General features: G+C 44.4%; 1 protein-coding gene across 3 annotated transcripts; it reads left to right on the top strand.

The window, feature by feature from the left end:
* Positions 1-3,864: 3,864 nt before the first annotated feature.
* On the top strand, positions 3,865-11,264 carry LOC124670294. Of its 3 annotated transcripts, XM_047206798.1 has the most exons (12): positions 3,865-4,148; positions 6,137-6,236; positions 6,682-7,048; positions 7,162-7,332; positions 7,814-8,021; positions 8,143-8,219; positions 8,634-8,715; positions 8,859-8,895; positions 8,979-9,073; positions 10,405-10,513; positions 10,608-10,659; positions 10,786-11,264. In XM_047206798.1, the coding sequence occupies exons 1-12, from the start codon at positions 3,896-3,898 to the stop codon at positions 10,900-10,902; spliced, it is 1,668 nt and encodes a 555-aa protein (XP_047062754.1). In that variant the 5' UTR covers positions 3,865-3,895; the 3' UTR covers positions 10,903-11,264. The 3 variants fall into 3 exon arrangements, with proteins under 3 accessions (XP_047062754.1, XP_047062753.1, XP_047062752.1); XM_047206797.1 differs by having other exon boundaries at positions 6,682-7,036; positions 10,608-11,264; XM_047206796.1 differs by having other exon boundaries at positions 10,608-11,264.
* The last annotated feature ends 9,843 nt before the right edge of the window (positions 11,265-21,107 follow it).

Here is a 21,107-nt window from a genome sequence, read left to right as displayed (position 1 = left end):
GATGGTGAACCCTTCCAAACTTCAAATACAGAGATAGATAGATTGGTTCGTTTATCATTTTTACCGTGAATAGTAATGGCTACAAGAAATCGGTGATGGTTTATCATTTTTTGCGTGAAAAGTAATGGATACAACAAATCGGTGATGGTTTATCATTTTTGCGTGAAAATTAATGGCTACAACAAATCGGTGATGGTTTATCATTTTTGCGTGAAAATTAATGGCTACAACAAATCGGTGATGGTTTATCATTTTTTGCGTGAAAAGTAATGCCTAAAAGAGTTTATAATTTTTAACGCGTGAAAATGAATACAGAAAACCGCCCTTTAGCATACTTAGAGAGTGGAAGGTAACCACCGACATAGAGAGAGAGGGGTTATCCTGCCCGTTAGATCATACGATCAACGGTCGTCGGGCACGATCCGCGTGACATGGGCTAGACCAATCAGGGCAATGTTGCACGTGTGAGAGAATTTGTGGAGGGAGAGGGCAAAGCCGAGTAGTATCAAGAAACCAAGGGCACCTACGTAATAAACAGACTAAGGGATTCAAATATGAGATTTAAAAAATGGAAAATGCGTGTTTTGTACAATGAAACCCATCTTGGCCTATCTCAAACTATTTACAATACAAATATACATGAGTGTGAGAATTGTGGCCTCATTTAGACAAAGTATGTTTTGGAGAAAGCTGTTTTGGGAAGGGCTTATTGTGGAAAACCATGCACCTTCATAGCTACTAGGTGATTTGAGAAGGTCTTTTAGAAGTGGCAATTTGTGGTAAAACTTGATTTATCTATGACTTATCTATGTTTTGAGAAGCGGCAATTTGTGGTAAAGACTCCATGAGTATGTGCCACTATTTTTCGGAATTTTTGCACATTAAATGACTCATTTAACTAGTTAATCCCATTTGTTGATCTGTACGTTGACCAGCTACTTGAGGGTAAAAGCTGAGCATATTGCACTAGCCGATATTAGCACTTAAGGGGAAAGCCGAGCACACAAAAAATGCTAGTATAATACTCGAGGTTATACCTGAGTATATCTAAATTTGCAGGGTTAGACTCGAGGACGCGTGTTGCGGTGCAGAAATGGAAGACATGCAATTGTTGACGCGTAGACGTGGGTCGCGGTGCAGAAGTCGAAGACGTGCAATCGTGGACGCGTGTCGCATTGCAGAAGTCCAAGACGTGCAGACGTGCAGCGGTGGACGCGGGTCGCATTAACCACCCCTTGCCTTTATAGACGCCTCCTCCCACTATCTCTCGTCACTCTCACTCGCCTACGCAACGCCGCCTCTCTCACGTCCCATCATCTTCTCCAAAGCAAAAAACCCTCACCCTCTCTCTCTCCTCTCGTCGGCGAGATGGACAAGGAGAATGCCAATCCCATCGTCCACGGCGCCGTCGGCTCCAAGCGCGACGCCTCCTCTTCGACGCCGTCCCCTCAACGGACGTCGCCGCCGTCCCCTCAACTGACGTCGCCGCCTCCTCCGCCGGTGCATCGGAGGTTGCTGCCGCCGGTGGCGCTCAGATCCCGCCGGGATGGGACCCCTACGAGGAGGTGCCGTACGTCCGGCCCTCGAACCCCTACGACACCTCCATGGAGGACCCATGGAACGAGGTAACTACGGTTTGCTTCCTTTTTGTTCCCCATTCCTTTTTGAATCCTATTTTTGCTGGTGTAGATGGATCTGTGGATGGATGAGTATTGGGCTAATATTTGCGCCGATTTTATTCCATTTTGCTTTGATCCCTCCTTGATTTCGTTTAAGATTTGGGGTTCGGCCGTTCGGTTAATTTATGCAAGTAATAATGGGATCTCAATCGGTTAATTTATGCAAGTAATCATAGGATCTCAATCAGTTATTTTATGTACGAATCAAAAGATATCAACCGTTTAATTTTGCAAATAATCTGGAATGTGTTCAAGTTCGGATCCGGAATCGTTTCTTTGCCTATGATGAATCGGTGGGCACAGATTTTTACAGGGAGGGTTCAGCGAACCATTTCTGTGTACAAATCTGTTGTGCATAAGCTTTGGTTCGCTTACACCGTCCCTGTTGACATATAATCGTGTCCACTCTAACTGAGGCTGCCTCTGTTTTTCCTAACTTTGTTATCATGCACGTTAGTCATCGTTGTAACTCATTCACTAATAGTTCCCATTTGATATGGATCAGCTGTCGCGGCACGACGTCGGCGGCGACGACGAGCACCATGACATCAAGACTCGCCGAGTGCCTGCGGAGGCTGCAGTCGGCCGCGACGTCTCCTACTTCGCCAAGGGTGTCTACGAGTGCCCCTTCGCACTAGGAGGCTCGGCGGCACCGACTTCAACCGCCTCCTCACGCATGCCGAGAACATCGGCAACACCAACCCCAAGGTCGGCGCTTCGGTGAACCCCCACTCCTTCCGCGCCAAGCACATGGCGCTCGGCATGCACCCTCCGCAGCATCCGGCGGGTGGAGATCTCCGCCGGGCGCATGCCTCCGCTCAAGCCCAAGGCTCCCAAGGGAGCAACAAGTGGAGGCAGAGGCGGATGGGGTAGGCGGAGTCCGGACGTGTCTGCTCGCCGCCTCCTCCATTTTGTTGTTTGGATCCCTTTGTTGTTAGCTAGGGATCCCTCGTTGTTATGTTGTTAGTATGATGGTGCTCGTGAAGAACCTCGAACCCTACTATGTTTGGCTGCTGAATGCAGCTTATTATCTAGGGAGGGATCCCTATTATCTATCCCTATTCTACTATATGACCTTGTGAATTTATCGTATATTCCATGTAGATTTGCTTCTAGATTTAACTACATACATATGAATTAGATGAAGTACTAGATTGGACTCCCTACTAGATTTGCTGCCATATTGGGCAAACAACGAGGGCCAAAAGGCACAAATAATAATTGAAGAAAGACAGAAATGCAAGCTTCTCTAGATTTGATACTAATTAGGTGAAAAAAGGCGAGAGAGAAGGAGGCAGAAAAGGTACTCTTAAAAGGAAAATGCCAATTTGGGCCGAGAGAGACAAACCCAGCCTCCGCTCACGTCGCAACCAAACGCTATCTCATCCCGTATCACGCGGTCCCTTTCTACCAGCACCCACGCGACGCGGCCCACACGACGCGGCCCCACACGTCGAGCACGGAACGGTCAACTAAACGGGAATCCCGCCGTCCGAGCCGCTTCGCGTTTCAAACAAGAATTTGGGAAAAACTGAGGAAAAACTAAGGAGCTGGGGAAAACTGAGCACAACTAAGGATCCGAGAGCACGAAAATAGAAATCCCTATTTTAAAACAGACATGTTTTTGGAAACTTCCACGTGACATTCACACCACAAAGAAGAAAACATTCGTCCACCAAAATTCCAGCGCGCAAAACCGCAGGCCAATGCGCGCGCAGGCCAAAGCCTATCCAATCACTGGACCCACTTATGTAACATCGGAATCTGGACGGAGGTTACCCGTTTCCACAATTTCTCTCACGTGGAATATCGCAGCACCTATCACATACAAGTGGGGCCAAAGAAGCCGACTGCAGGTAGGTCCCGCTCCTTCATGTGAGAGGTGCAACAGCTAAAACCTGCCGTGCATATATTAAATAGCCATCTGTTAGCAGTTAAGGATAGTAACTTCAAAAAGTTTGTCCTATTTACTCTACTTCCACCGGCAAAAAAGCCATAGGCGACAACGAGTCGCTCTCGCCGTCGCAGTCGCTGCTGGGCGGGCCAGGGCCGCGCAAAGCGCAGGAGGTGGGCCCGCGTGTCATCCGGCGGCGCTCCGGCAAGCCAGTGGCCGTAGCAGTTTCCGCCCGCCCGCGTCCAGAAATCGCCTCCTCTCCTCACGTTTCCGGTACGGATTCCCCCCGTCACACGACCCCGGACGCTCCCCCCATCCATCCATGGCGTCCCTCTTCGGCGCCCGCCGGCGGCGATCGCCGGAGGACGACGGCGAGGACAGCGACGGGTCCGGATCCGGGCCCGGCCGGGCCAAGCGCCGCCGCCTCGACCCGGAGGGGGCCAGCCCCGGGTGGCTCTCCACCTTCGTGTCGGGCGCCAAGAAGGTCATATCCACCGTCCTCTTCTCCTCCTCCGAAGAGCAGGTCTCAGAAGACGAGGAGGAGGAGGAGGAGGACAGCTCCGAGCCGAGCCAAGGTCTGTTGCTTCAACCCCTTCCCCGTCTCGATTTGCTCTAGGGTTTCGATTTGGTTCGCTCAAATTCCCGTTGCTAACCTCTGGAACTGGTCGCAAGGTAGTGAATGCCGAGGTTTCGAGCGTGTCTAGACTAAGGATTTTGGCTCGCTAAGTGGAATTGGGGATTAACAGGCACGAATTCGTTCCAAAATTGAGTTGCCCAACTCTTGGTCCTAGGTCACCATGGGATTTTTCGTTTAACCATGTATTTTTCCGGTTCGAACCTACTTAACCATTACTACGTATGTGTAGAAGGATAATATAGGTTAACTGTTAGGTTACTAGGGTTTAAATGGTCAACCGTGGGTTATTTAGGGTCAAACCATTTTTTTAACAGTATGTAATGGGATGCAAAGTGTTAATGGAAGTGTGCTAGGCTGGTAGCTACAGAGGGAAAAACGAAATTCACTTTTTTTTACTAGAAGCAATGGCAGAATATGCACACAAGCAATGGCAGAATATGCACACAAGCAATGGCAGAAGTGAAGTGTTTTCGCAAATTCAGTCAACTGCAGCACATCTCCTCTCGAGTTCAGACTTTCTCTGTGACTGTGTGTGTGTGGGCAAACAAACTATTAAGGGCACAAATGGATATGTCCAGATTATCTCCCAGTTGTCTATCACAAAACACAACCAAAGGCTACAGGGCAAAGTACATGGAGATGTAGGCATCTACGCATGAAATTGGCATGGCCACATACACATCAGTTCTTATCAGTGAGGTGTAGGGTAGAGAACTGAATAATGCGTGCCATATTTATTTCAATCTTCAGAACAGGACATCATGCTGTCCAAAAGGAATTGTAGCTGAGGTGGCCCCGCATGGGTCGATTGCGACCTCAGGTAAAAGAGAGGAAGAAAAAGTGGCCATTTACCTGAGCTGGTGGTTGGCGTCGGGAAGGACGGCCGGAGAAGCGCCTGTAGTTTCACTGGAGAAGGCTGCAGCCGCCGGTGTACTCCACTGTTGCGGTGAAGCAGGCTGTAGAGACGAAGGACGCTGGCACCGTCGCTGCCAGTGATGTCGCTGTTGCGGAAGCCGCTGGCGGAGGGGAGGGCAGATCGTGGGAGGGGCCAGCAGGTGGCTTGTCGGAGGTGCGGGCCGTCGGTGGGGAATCGGGAGCGTTGTGCCTGGTGCCCTGGTGCGGGTTAACCCTTGGAACAGACGGATCAAAATCTTTGGACCTAAATGAATTTTGGGTTAACCAGTATGCCCATTGGGCTCTTTTTTAGGTTAACCAATGGGAAAAGGGGAACCAAGTCCCAGTTTTAGTTGTGGGGTATAAATACTTGAGTTGACTTGTGGTATTCAACAATTGACGCTGAACATTATCACTACCTGGAGCCTCAGTTCCATGATTTGGCTTGCTGAACGTAGCTCATTCACGAGTTCTAATTAGACCTGAATGGTGTTTGAGTGGGATATACAACTTTGGATCTATTTGGATGAATATGCGAGTTCAAGTAGGTAGTTCTGTTGTGGTTAGAAAATGCTCAATCTTGTGTTCAGAAATGGTGCGCAATTTATTCAATTGTTAAACAGTCAATGTTGAGGAAAATTATTAACCGGTAACTGCTCGGTTGGCTGGCTGAGTATAGAATTAATAGGTTAATCGGCCAGGTAATTGACTACAGGGTGAACCTCTGAGCAGGGATTAATGGGCCGATTAACTGGTCAATTGGACGACCTTTTGAGCTAGGTAAACAGTAGTGGTGGGGACATTAATATATGTTGCTTCCCTGTAAGCTTGATCCGTTATCGAATACTAAGAATGCGGTCCTACTACGTATAAGTTCTTTTTACATGTAAAACTTTGGCCTCAATTGCTTCTGATCATCTCCTCTTGTTGATTGTTTGTTGCCTCCTCACAATTGCTATCATGATCAGCTTTGCAGCAGTTGAGTTATGCTTAGATATGTTATAAATGTGTTAATGTGAAGCACCTGTGCAGATGGAAATGAAGATACCCATAATAGTAATGGAGCAGTAGCTCCTTATAGTGAGTCAAAGCTCGCCATTGAGCAAATGGTTATGAAGGAATCATTTTCAAGGTAATGGATTATATTGTTCTGTTGTACACGTACTGATATGTATAGTCCATTATTTTCTGGACAGCCATTATGAATTAGAATTGGTGGTAAAAGAATCTAGTCTAATTAATGTTTTGTTCATCAAAACTAACGTTGATCTTGTAATGTTCAATAATGAACTGTAGTGACATATACTTCTTAATTTGAATCAAAGGAAGGACCAAGGTCTTCTAATGTTATTACTGGATATGATAGGCTCTCTTAGAAGTGCAAGTCTAAGAAAATGATCTAGTCCGAAGCACAATGCTGACTTAATTAACTGTTATGCATATTATTTGTAAATGAGATATTTCGGTTGTTTATATGCGGTATACGCAAAAAGTTTACAAATTGATTTCTGGATTAATCTCCGTTGGACGTGCTAATTTCCCTCTTAATTATCAGTTATCACTATTCATTGTTTCAGGGACGAATGTGATAAGATGGTAAAGCTGTTACAATCGCGAGTTATAGATTCAACATTTCCTGAAACCTATGAGAATGGAACGCCAAATGAAATTCCAAGAAGGAAATCAGGTGCTGGCCATGATTTTACAGGAGCTTGGCGTTCCTTGAATCACAATAGAGATTTCCCTGCATCAGGCCCATTTTCTAGTATTGGACCTGGGTACTTTTCTCCTGGCTCTCTGCAAGCATCACCTGAGCTATGCAATGCAGCAGTTATGGAAGCAAAGAAATGGTTGGAAGAGAAAAGGCAGGGATTAGGCACAATGGCTGAGAATCACGGACCTTGCACATTGAACACTGAAATGTTCAATTCTGTGAGTCCCAACGTAATTTTCCTTTCCTACTGTTATAGCCTTTAAGGTTTAGGTGATTGGCATGGTTGAATGCTTATCTTGGTTACTTCTATTGTTGCTTACCATAATGGTTTGGCATCATGCAGCCCGTCGAAGATGACAAGGGTTCTCCTGTTGATGTTGCAAAGTCATACATGCAGTCATTGCCCCCATGGCAGTCCCCTTTATTAGGCAGTCGGAAGTTTAAAACACCACCCTCTGGTGGAGTACATATTAATGTTTATGAAAGGAAGTCTAAGCTGTCCTCGCCTGCAAAGGTAATTTAAAATATCAGATAAATGGTAATACCAGGTCACCAGCCTAGTAATTTTGATCATTTGTTGAGTGATGCTTAATTTCGAAAAACGCCATTCTCTTGATCTTGATGGATTTTTGAAGTTTTTTCTATACGAGTATGAACTCTGTAATTGCTGCTATACTGTTTGTGCTGATTGATATTCTATAGTCTTAACTGCTCTAGATCGTATTTCACTAAATAACTGCCAATCTCTGTAAACAAGTTGCTTCATATGCTATGTACTGTAGGTATCAATAGTAACTGGATTTGATAAAAGATTAATTTTGAAATAGAACAAAGTGACTGTATTTGATGAAATAATTGATGTTAGCATGGAATTTTGTCAGTTGCACATTGATGTGTTTTTTTTTCTTCCTATTATTGAATTATTTTGCCTGGTTTGTATAGTAATGTCTCAGCTATACTTGCGTTTTCACTTATAAGTATTTTATTCTGTGAAGTTCAACACCGAAGAAGACTTCTTTTCCAGCACCAACTTCAGGGAAAACTTGGAAGAATTGCGAAGAGATCGCATGAAGTCTTCTGAAACTATTTTAGAATCTTCTAAATCCAGGCTCCATGGTTCTACTTCCAGTTTGTTTGACAATGATTTGTCTTTGTTCTCGCCGGGTACTCGTGAGGAAATTAGACCTGTACAGAGTTGTAAAGGTGAATACTTCTTTACACACATGAGCTTTTTTATGGCACCAAATCAATCAGGTTGCATACTTCGACATTCAGGAGTTTGCACTAATTGACTGTAAACGACTAATTTATGACATGCAATCAGGTTCTGATAAAGCCGTTGCAGCAGAACCAGCCAATGAGTGCTCTTTACCTGTTGCACCAACTAAAGATGGGAACGATGTGAGTCATGATTCTGCCTGTATGATAGTGTTTCAGTTTTTGTACATCTGGGATCAGTTTAACATGTCTCGACCTCGCTGTATTTTCTTGTCAGTTGTCACATAGCCATTGGAATTTCATACTCCCCCCCTCTCCTCCGATTCAAATGAATTGACTCAACTTTGTCTAGATACGGCACGTTTGTTGACTAGATACATCTGTATCTAACACAAAGTTGAGTCAATTAATATGAATCGGAGGGAGTACTAAAATCAGAAAAGTTACAACAATTTTCATCACAGTTATTTGGAGACACCGTAAAGTTTAGATGTTTATTTGTTTATAAACATGATCTTCCAAATCATTGTTGTACAGTACCTTTCGCAAAATATAAATAACAAATTGTGTTTATGAGTTACTTGTTTGAATCTTAAGGGTGGTGTTGACCCTGTGGACCCTGCACGAAAGGACAGTAATCTTGTCCAAGAATGCCACCCTGCATCCGAAGTTCATCCTGGTAAATTATTTTCCCTTTGCTATTTTTTTTTAAAAAATTGAGACTTTCTGTTTAGTTTGCTAACCATGTTTGAATTGTCATAATCCCCCAATTTTGTGAATATCATGGTCTAATGTCTTCTTTGAATGGCATGTTTGGTGTAGATGAGGTACCACAAGGGAACCATATGGCTTTCACAAGGTCAGTTAGACACACTTATTATCACAGATTTGTGGTATTCAAGAAATGCTGCTTTATGTTTTAACCATGTTGAACTGTCACAGTTCCGCGAAAGACGGTGCTGACCGCAGTGGAGATGTTAATTCTGTCCCCGCAGTACCAGAAATTCACGAAGAATCGCATATGAACTCAACCTCAGGTTTGTAGAGATATCCCTTGCTCACATAAATCTTGCATTTAGTTGCGTGCATATGCATTTTTTCCATGGGTTAAGTGCACTTTTGGTCCCTCAAGTGTTACAAAAGTCTAATTTTGGTCCCTCAACTCTGTTTTGGTCTAAATCTGCCCTTAAACTCTTAATTAAGTCCACTCTTGTTCCTTGATAGCGGTTTAATGATGGTTGACCGGTTTTTGACTCCCTTTTTTTCCATCATGGACAAAATGGCCCGTTTTAATCTACGTGGGATCATTTGTCTTCACTCAACAAATAGAAGAAATCACCTTGCCTAACACACATGTGTGGTGCCTCCGCCTTTCTCGCTTGGTGCAGCCATCCTCGCCACTTCAGCCGCCTCCGCCTTTTCTCCTGACGTAAAAGCCCTCGCATGTCTGCCGATTCTGCCTTTCTCGCTCGGCTTATCCGCCCTCGTAGTATCAGACACTGCCGCTAGGTGTTGAGGAAGAGTTAGGGTTACTACGCCAAATGGATAATGATAATGATCATGATCTCGTCGGCGAACGTTCATAATGCTAATTGCATAACTGGTCTCAAGGTGAGATGGTCCCACGTGGAGTAAACCTGTCCAAATCTGTCCACGGTGGCAAAAAAAAAGAGAGAGTAAAAAGCCGGCCAACCATCGTTAAACCGCTACCAGGGACCAAAATTGGACTTAATTAAGAGTTTGAGGGCAGGTTTAGACCAAATCAGATTGATTTTGTCTGGACGTGAACTTGCCTTAGAGCGATAACATCTTCTAGCCTAGCTGATGACCGCTTTTAGTCATCATGTAGAAAAGCATATGACTGTTGGTATTCTAAACACTGGTCAATAATCATGATACTAGTTTTATTGTCAGTATTTTGCTGGAGTTGTCCTTTGATCATCTATGGTCAAAGTACTTTCAGTATCATGATACTAGATTACTAATTTTGCAGTGCCGCTTTTAGTCATCATGTAGGCAAACATGTGACTGCTGGTATTCCAAACATTGGTCAATAATCATGATACTTTGTTTTATTGTCAGTATCAAATTACTTCCGGTATCATCGTACTAGTTTTTCAGTGCTTCTTATTGTCCCTCCGCCCCAAATTAACTGGTGCAGCCATATACTATGTCTAGTACAAGAGCTGCGTCACTTAATTTTGGCCGGAGGGAGTAGAATGTTTGTTGAATTGTCTTGTCCAAAATGGTTGGAGGTGTAGAGCTAGAGCAGAATATACCATATAGTTTTGATCGTGTTTTCACGATTATTGTCTGAAATAGCTACTATGCATGCTTATGATGGCTTACGATTGTGGAATTATTCCAGAATCAAGACCGAAAGATGCAGCCCTCCAGACCGAGATCAGTTTACGTGCCCTAAAGAAAAAAGTGCAGACCAGTTTAAGTGGGTCGACCAATAGAACTTCTGCTAACGGGTAATGTGATATGTACTAATCTTTTTATAGTCTGTTACTATTTGTTGTAGTTTTTATTTTGACGTGCACCATTAACTGGCTCTTTGTGGTGCAGTCTTCTGGATCGGTCAGATGGCAACTCAGGGGTAGAATCCTCGCGCAATGATAATCCTGGCTGCACCAACTCAAGCAGTGCGGTGCTTCCTGATATTAACGAGCTTATCAACTCCACAACTGATGCTGCTGCAGATGGTAATTGTGTTGATAAAAACGGCACAATAAAGGATTCAGAGAAACCTGTGGATGGTAATTCGGTTGAAAATGGCACTGAAAACCATTCGGAGGAGCCAGTGAAGGTTACCCCAAAACCTCTCCGGCGAGGCCGGAAAAGGGCTGCTCGGAGGGCCTAGTGTAAGACGAGAGCAGAGGCACCTGGCGTGTGCCATATTGCCCAGTACTAATATTAGTGGCCCAAAGGGCGGTATGATACCTAGGTTAACTAGAGCTAGTGCCCCATTGATGTGTCTCACATAACGTGCACCCACGCTTGTATCAATGTTGTACTATTGTATTATTATTGTAGGCTTCACACTGGCTGACCACCTATCACAGTCTAGTTGTTGTGATTTACTAGGATCAGTAGCTGATTTTCCTTTCCGTTTCATCCAAGTGTGATTTGTATTATGGGTAGTTTGTGAGGACGGAAGAACAACTGTTTGATTATTACTTGATTGTATTATGCTTGCATTTATCACACAAGCATTCCTACCAACTGTTATGTATGTGTTCTTATTATTGCTCGTATCTTGTAAAACATTCTATATTGGTCTTGCGTCAGTTCATTTCTATCTGATGACGCATACCATGTTCATACGGGATGGCTCTCGTGTGGCTGCTTTGTTCTGTGGCGGTCGACTCGTATGGGTCAAACTCTTCTGCAGATGTCACTTATCCATGGAGTGACTGATACATCCCTACTGTCCTTTCGTTGGTGACGTACCGCGATATAGTATTATTAGAGCTACTGAATCTATATATCTGGAGTACATCTCAAGATGGAAGAGCGAGGACGATTCAGTGGATTCGAACATGAGGATGCATAGTAGCCACGCGTCACATCAATCTATAGCTAGCACACTGCTCGTACCTGAATATCTTGCACAGTATATATAGTTTGCAGAGCAAAGATATTTCTCACGAAAGAAAAAGATAGTATGGCCAGACGCCAAGCAAGCACGCTGCTACGCGACAGAGCGCGACAGAGTTCTCACATCATGACCCAAATCGAGACCCCTTATCCTGAAAGATCCCCGGTCCCCTTCCCCGTTATGAGCACACAGCGCGATCCCAGGAGAAGGGGTCCCCGGCTGGGCCGGTCGGTGCAACAATGCCACTGCCGACGGCTGATCGTCCATGGAGGATACTATAACGGAACGAGACGCCTAGCCTAACAATAACAAAACAACTCGAGAGACAATGGATGACCACGACGACGACGACGACGACAAAGACAAGCTAAATGGTTGGCTACTGGCTAGCTACCTAGAGCATGGAGCTGGAGCAGGCGGAGGAGGGGACGATCTCCACGGAGCCGTAGTGGGTCATCTCCCTGATCATCTCCTCGATGTAGTCCTCGTCCTCGTCGGCGGCGAAGCTGCTGGCGCCGCGGACGTCCTCGTTGTTACGTCGGCCAGCGCCGTATCCGTTCCTTGCCGCCCCGGCCTCGTCCTGCACCGCCGGCGCCGGCGACGTCGACATGAAGCATTTCTCCAGCTTGGCGCGCAGGCTCGGTGAGATGCTGCCGCCGCCGGTGCCGTTGTTGGGGAAGTTGGTGCGCGCCCCCGGCCCGCTTATGAGCCGCGCAGCCTCGTCGTAGGCCCGCGCCGCGTCCTCCGCCGTCTGGAACGTGCCCAGCCAGACCCTCGCCTTCCTGCTACACAGCAATCGAAACATAAACACATCAGAACATTGGTCATCTCTGTGTACGACAGATAACTGCACAGACAGAGACACAAGTACAGAAACTATATATATGTCACAGAGAGTAAGAGTGTCGTTGACGACGTACATGAGCGGGTGGCGGATCTCGGAGACCCAGGCGCCCCAGTGCCTCTGCCTCACGCCTCTGTACCTCTGAAGCTTCGGCATGTCCGTCTCGCCTCCTGGTAGCTACCCTACCCCTCACTCTCAAGTCTCACCTGATGGATGGTCTGCCCAGGTGCCGCACCTGCACGTATGCTTTATATACCGCTGCTCCGGCCAGGGCCAGGGGGAAGGCACAGCCTGCAAGAGATGGATTCTAGCCAGTACGGACGGCTGGATAGATCATAGATAGATAGAGGCGATCCTTCCCGAGATACACCATATCAGCATGTGAGATTGTCGCCATTGATCAGGTGCTTATTAGAGAGGCCAAATCAATGTACTCCATGATTAATTTGATTAGCTAGCACGTACAGGGTGACCAGACGACCACAGATATATATGGCATGCATGCATCCACCACATCTGGCCTCTGGATGTATGGATGGATGAATATCAGATAGATATAGCCATATTTTCTGCGAATAAATAAGATATAGCCATATTAGTTAGGGCGGAGAAGGTCGATATGCGGCGCGGTAGGTGGCGATGCGCGATCTTTGTTTCATATCTTTCGGTTGCTGGTCGCATGTGCACGTGGCGATCCTAGCATGCTCCCTCGATAGGCATGTTTCGTCCATTGATCATGCTTTACGATTCGTACAACGTTATTTCATCATGTTTCGTCACATTGCGGATTGTCACCGAGAAAAATGAGTCACATGGCAGCCGTGTCAAACATAATATGATTCATACGGTGTTATTTCATGTTCTCCGTCTTAACCTAAAACCAACTATACATATGTTTTGGATATCACTACCGATGTTAATAAGTTTTTTCATGCATTTTTTTCCTGCTTTATGATTCGTACGGTGTTGTTTCATCATGTTTCGTCACATTACGGATTGACACGGAGAAAAATGAGCCGCATGGCAGCCTTGTCACACATAATATGACTCCCTGAGTACGGTGTTATTTCATCTGCTCCGTCTTAACCTAAAATCGACTATATATATGGTAGATATCACTACCGGTATTAATATGCTATGTTGGGTTTGGAGCATCTAGATGGCTGGTCAAGTGGTCAAGCTATGCTAGGTTTGACAATGCCAGACGAGCAGTGTCATGGAGCACACGTACGTATCAGAGAGACGAAGAGGACACGTCGTACATACATTAAGTATTTTGACAATGCCAGATGAGTAGTCACTGGCTTACATAGCCGATAGAGTGACCGTTCTATTTCACGTACTGTGGCAGGAGCCAGAGGGTAATCTGGAATAGAAAGAGATTAGATAGGTCATGGTCCCTGCTTGATTGGTCGCCACCTGCAATGCAAACAAAAGACTTTTGTATGCTGAAAGTCATCCATGTTCAGCCAAGTGAGGATTTGGAGCTCGGACATGTCCTCTCATGAAAAGGATTATAGAGAGTAAATATCCAAAACAGGTGGCCATGCTTCACGACAGAGCATCAGAATTGACAAAAAAAAAGATCTTTTCTGAAAAGATCAGCTAAAAATAATGCACCTTCAAATTTTAAGTAAATAAAACATTTTGGTCCTGTTTCCGCCACCTTCCTCCGCAGTGTTGACAAAAATGATCTAGTCCAAAAAAAAGTTCAGCTAACAATAAACCACCTCCAATATTTTATCTAAATCGAACATTTTTTTGTCAAACACCTTCCTCCGCAGTGTTGAACGGCTATGTCAAGACCCCTGTAGCTCGATGCTGATTTTTTTTTTGCATTTTACGAAGAAACAATATTTGTACCACAAAACAATCGTTCGCAAGGCCAATTGGCTAATAAGACCAAGAAATGATGTCCAAGCCATATGATGTGATGATCTTGTTGTACAAGACGTGCCATGAGAGTAATTTGTGTTCGGCCTTAGTTTTTCTGACGAAAAACAGTAGCATGCAACCACGTATATTTATATATATTTTTGGTTTTGCTACAAATGTACAAAAAACTAGGCCGTGTCGGCTTAGGAGGAGTTTTCGAACCTTATGTTCAGTCAAAAACCCTGTTTCGCTTAATTTGTTTTCCAAAAACCCTGCTGGCATTCAAGACATTGCACAGTGCATAAGCCAAGCTAGAAGAGTTAGTATACCATAACCACTTAACGTAGTGTACCTTGCGCCGGTCAAGATGGGACCCTCCGATAACGTTGCTACACTAAGGAGCTCTTGAAACTGTATGTGGTACACAACCGGTTAACCGTCTTAATCGTATTATCACCAAGCATCCTATTATTACTGCATTAACCATGTTGTGCATTCTATCGTGATTTCTTTGAGGTTTTGCAATTTCTCACGCGACTGAGAAATTGCTATTTATAATTTAAAGCTTAAAACCATGTGACCTAAGAGCATGTCTAACAGGCTCCTTATAACCCGCCCACCCCGTAAAATTCTAGCGGGATACGGGGCAGGCGCGGATTGGGCCGTCTAGCAGGCCCCATATTCGGGCCGGCCCGTTTCGGCGAAATACGGGGCCCAGGAAATCCGCCCCGCCGCCCCCTACTTATACCGGGCGAAGGTGCGAGTGAGGGGTTAACTGTAATATCCCAGTATTTGGAGTTACAAAAATAGAGGAAACAGATGTGTGCATTGCATTCATGCATAGAAAATCCGGGGAATTTTCGCGCTTTAAAGTAAAACAGTCACAGTAACTGAAGTTTCACTTGACCTTGGTGGAATTGAAGTAGCTCATCAAGTCAAGCGCTATAAACCTTAATGTGACATTTGTTAAAACCTTGTTTTGGGTAGAGATAATTTGATCTAAGGGGTTAGATCAAATGGTATTAAAACAAACCCAACAACACTTTAATCAATGATCAATTGTTTGATCTCATCAAAGATCATAATATGGTATTCTTTGCTATATCATATGAACAACTATTCAACTATAAATCAAGTAGTAATAAAATGGAGAAACTATTCTTACCTTATCTTTTCCATGTCTTAAACTAATCCTTGATCCTACCATGAACCTCATGGTATTCATTTTACTTCATTTTTTGAAACAAGACAAGGAGATCAACCCTAGGAATATATATTCTTCTCTATTCCAAATTATTATACATCAAACCTAGAGAGGTGAGAGTTCTGAAGCACTGACTAACTTTGAGCTAAACCTTGGATATACATCCATGTAATCAAATCATCATCTTTAAGAGAAACCCTAGGTTATTACTCAAGACATTCCCAAGAGAGAGGACCCAGTTATGTTAAACATAGATATTGATGATCACATCAACCTCTATGGAGCCTAACCTTAGGTTAGCATTGAATTCCTTCCCACATGAGAGATACCATTCATACTGATCCTAGCTTTACCTATTTAAGAATAAAGGACAACCATTGAACTAAATTAGGTTGTAAACCATTTCCCCTTGGAGTGGTGAGATAACCTAGTATCACATGGAATAAGATAATAACCATGAGTTGATAAAGTAAGGAGGAAACCAATCCAATTAAGTTAGACAAAAGGAATCTTAGCCTAGATACCTAAGGAGATATTAGGAGTATACCCTAAACCCTGGAATAATCCATTCCTATATAAGAGAGCTCAAGCTATGGTGTTACACTCAAGTTAGTTGAGGCAACACTTGGATTTGAGTGAGAAAACTATCCATATATCTTGATGATTAAATCATCATTCCTTGAGAATAATTCTAAGTGTATATCTCACGTATTCTCCTGGGATATAAACTATAGAGGCAACCATAGTAGTCCTATCCAAGAAAGTAACATAGAAGTACTATACCCTAGGTGATAAAGACAATACATGATCTTAGAAGTAAGAAACCTATTTCATGAGAGATAACTTAGGAAGCCAAACCTTGATCATTATAAATTAAGTAATGATCATAAACCCTTAGAATTTGAGGTGGAAGATATTAAGAACAAGTTGATCATGCCTAAACCATGATCATGCTCCTGAGTTATGTGAGGATAAGTTAAATCCTAATAGGATAAGTAGATATCATTCACCACATGAAGCCATTTGGAGGTAACTAGTAAGCAACCCTAGGCTTATATCCCAACCTTAATTTGTGATTCACTTGGTGATCATAAGTAGAATCCTACCACATTTATATTCCACTTACTCCTCAATTAAAGAACATAAGAAAACCTTAGAGTCAAACTCTATACTTTATCTAGTGAGAAACCATTCATCATTATAACCAAAGTTAACTATAAAAAGAACCATAGCCACTTTAATTATTTTAATGATGGATTAGGATAATAATAGAAGTCAATTGGAATCAGATAAAACCAATTCTTAGATCCTTAATAACTAAAGGAGCACATGAAATATTAAGCAAGTAACCATTTTATCATGCATTGGAGAGAGTAAACCTAGCCAATGCAATATGGTGTCATCTCATATTTACAACCTAGAATTAAATCTCAACCCTAGTTTGTGTATCACTTGGGTGATCACAAATAAAACCTAAACCACAATTAAGCTCTAACCTATGTGTCATTAGGTAAATAGCAATTGAACCCTAGACTTGCACATTAATTAAATCTTATGCTTCAATTCTTGAACATAAGAAAAACATTGTGCTACATTATATAATTAAAAACCATATGTGTAGTGATCAACTATTTATCTTTGTAACCAAGATAAACCATGATGGAAACAATACCTATTTAGATACTTTAAAGATAATGATAAGATTAACCTTAATAAGGGGGTTATCATAGAAATTATAAAACCCTAAAATCTTGGTGCTCTCATAAAATCATGTACAAGTGACCAATTTCCCAAATAGAAACCAAGTCCTAATACAACCTCTGAAATACTTTAAGTTGAAAGTATCAACTCCAATACTTCCAAATAGATTAGATTCACAAGAAAAATGGAAATTAAAATGAGAACATAAAATCATGCTTAATTAAAATTGCAATAAAGGTTCATATATATTAAATGCTCATTCAAAAACAATTCAGTATTAAAACGATCTTCTTGTTAGTCCTCATGAGATTCCAATTGTCAACACCTGCAAAATAGAATGATACAAATTTGAATTAAAAAACAGAATTCAAAATAGAAATACAAAACAGAAAATAAATAAAAGAGAAAAAGAAGAAGAGGCTTACCTGGACCTCACCTGGCCGAGTCAACCCATCAACAGCCCATAGAGCAACCCAGTACCACGGCCCAGTCCAGCCCACCATACCTCTTCGTGAAATATCAACGAGGGAGGCTTCGTCCTCATCCTCTCATCGTGCATGGTGGACAGCAAGACGACGTGCCCCCTTTATCCTCGACGCTGGCGACCTCCCCGTGCTCGAAGGTGTGACGAGGCTCGCTCCCACGTCGTATAAAGGCACAGGAATAAACCCTAGCTCGAGTTCTTCCCCCTCTGTCCAATTTCCCCCAAATCCGAAACCCTAGCCCGCCCGACCATCTCCAATCGCCGCCGTTCGGAGCACCCCCAGACCTCGCCGTGACCACCATCATCTCCGCCGTGCTCGACTTGCTCTACCTGCAAAAGAAATCGAGCCGGGGCGAGCCGTAGCCTCGCCGTAGACCTGATCTTCCCCAACGCCGGCACCGACGAATTCCGGCGAACCAGACCTCCCCTTGCCACGCCGTCAAACCCTGCGTGCTCCTGGTGAGCCACTGATCCTCCTAGCATGCATAGCTCGCTCGATTACATCCCGTAGCATGCCCCGCACCGTAGGCTGATACGTCTCAAACGTATCTATAATTTCTTATGTTCCATGCTAGTTTTATGACAATACCCACATGTTTTATATACACTTTACATCATTTTGATGCATTTTCCGGTACTAACCTATTAACAAGATGCCGAAGCGCCAGTTCCTGTTTTCTGCTGTTTTTGGTTTCGAAAATCCTACACAGGAAATATTCTCGGAATTGGACGAAACAAAAGCCCACGATCTTATTTTCCACGGAGCCTTCCAGAACACCGAAGAAGAGACAAAGAGGGGCAACGAGGCGGCCACACCATAGGGGGGCGCGGCCCCACCCCTGGCCGCGCCGCCATATGGGGTGGGCCCCTCGGGCGTCCTCCGACTCTGCCCCTTCGCCTATATAATCCTTCCGTCGTGAAAACCCTAGTACCGAGAGCCACGATACGAGAAAAGTTCCAGAGACACCGCCGCCGTCAACCCCATCTCGGGGGTTCTGAAGATCGCCTCCGGCACCCTGCCGGAGAGGGGAATCATCACCGGAGGGCTCTACATCACCATGCCCGCCTCCGGACTGATGCGTGAGTAGTTCATCCTTGGACTATGGGTCCATAGCAGTAGCTAGATGGTTGTCTTCTCCTCATTGTGCTTCATTGTTGGATCTTGTGAGCTGCCTAACATGATCAAGATCATCTATCTGTAATGCTATATGTTGTGTTTGTCGGGATCCGATGGATAGAGAATACTATGTTATGTTAATTATCAAGTTATTACCTATGTGTTGTTTATGATCTTGCATGCTCTCCGTTATTAGTAGAGGCTGCGGCCAAGTTTTTGCTCTTAACTCCAAGAGGGAGTATTTATGCTCGATAGTGGGTTCATGCCTCCATTGATATCCGGGACAAGTGATGGAAAGTTCTAAGGTTGTGGATGTCTTGTTGCCACTAGGGATAAAACATCAATGCTTTGTCTAAGGATATTTGTATTGTTTACATTACGCACAGTACTTAATGCAATTGTCTGTTATTTGCAACTTAATACTCGAAGGGGTGCGGATGCTAACCCGAAGGTGGACTTTTTAGGCATAGATGCATGCTGGATAGCGGTCTATGTTCTTTGTCGTAATGCCCTAAGTAAATATCATAGTAGTCATCATGATATGTATGTGCATTGTTATGCCATCTCTATTTGTCAATTGCCCAACTGTAATTTGTTCACCCAACATGCTATTTATCTTATTGGAGAGACACCACTAGTGAACTGTGGACCCCGGTCCATTCTTTTACAGCTGAAATACAACCTACTGCAATCATTGTTCTCTGTTGTTCTTTGCAAACAAACATCATCCTCCACACCATACGTTTAATCCTTTGTTTACAGCAAGCCGGTGAGATTGACAACCTCATTGTTAAGTTGGGGCAAAGTACTTTGATTGTGTTGAGGAGGTTCCTCGTTGGCGCCGGAATCCCTGGTGTTGCGCCGCACTACACTCCTTCACCAACAACCTTCATGTGGCCTTCATCTCCTACTGGTTCGATAACCTTGGTTTCTTACTGAGGGAAAACTTGCTGCTGTACGCATCACACCTTCCTCTTGGGGTTCCCAACGGACGTGTGCTTCACGCGTCATCATAGGCCCGTGAGCTCTGCCGCTCGGTCTCGCCGCCGGCCAAGCTCCGGCGACCATTTGGAGGCGGCGCCACCACTGCTAGGTTCGCCTCGTTGTCCTCTTTCCAACGCGCCTCTACACGCGCTCGCGGGAGCCCTCCAGCGCCGGCGCCGTCCTTGACTGGCCGCCGGTGGTGGCCATGGTTGCCACGTCATCGCCACTGTGGCAGCCAGCGTGGCTAAGCCCCACCAGTCATAGACTGTGTGGGTGTTCTGTCCGGGTAGCTTTAGCATATTTTTGTTTTATTTCAAATTCATAAATTGCTGTAACTTCAAATAATTATAAAAAATTTCATTTTAACTCAGAAAAATATAAATGAGATATCAAAATCCTTATAAAAATAAAATCTATCCAATAAAAATATAGGGATTTCTATTTTCGTGCCCTCAGGTCCTTAGTTGTACTCAGTTTTCCCCAGCTCCTTAGTTTTTCCTCAGTTTTCTCCAAGCCCTTGTTTGAAACCCGCAGAAGCAGCTCAGACGGCAGGATTCCCGTTTAGTTGACCGTTCTGTCACGTGTGGGGCCGCGTCATGTGGGGCCGGTAGAAAGGGACCGTGTGGGACAGGACGAGACCGCGTTTGGTTGCGCACGTGAGCAGGAGCTGGGTTCTGTCTCTCTCGGCCCCAAATTGGCATTATTAAGAGCACCTTTTCCCCTCTTTTCTCTCTGTCCTTTTCACCAAATAAGTATCAAATCTAGAGAAGTTTGCATTTCTATCTTTCTTCAATTATTTGTGCCTTTTGGCCCTCGTTGTTTGCCCAATATTGCAGCAAATCTAGTAGGGATCCAGGGTAATGTGCGATAAATTCACAGTCATAGTAAATCGAGAAAACAAAGTAGGGCCAACAAAATATAGTAGAATAGGGATAGATAATAGGGATCCCTCCCTAGATAATAAGCTGCATACACAGCAGCCAACATAGTAACAGGTTCTAGGTTCTTCACAGCACCATCATACAAACAACATAACAACAAGGGATCCCTAACTAACAACAAAGGGATCCCAACAACAAAATGGGAGGCAGCAGCAGCACACGTCCAGGACTCCGCCTACCCCATCTGGCTCTCCCTCCACTTGTTGCTGCTGCTCCCCTTGGGAGCCTTGGGCTTGAGCAGAGGTATGCGCCCGACGGAGATCTCCACCCGCTGCATGCTGCGGAGGTGCATGCCGAGCGCCCTGTGCTTGGCGCAG

The sequence above is a fragment of the Lolium rigidum genome, chromosome 7, assembly GCF_022539505.1.
Source record: "Lolium rigidum isolate FL_2022 chromosome 7, APGP_CSIRO_Lrig_0.1, whole genome shotgun sequence".
Classification (NCBI taxonomy): domain Eukaryota; kingdom Viridiplantae; phylum Streptophyta; class Magnoliopsida; order Poales; family Poaceae; genus Lolium; species Lolium rigidum.
This window is presented reverse-complemented; position numbering and strand designations above follow the sequence as displayed.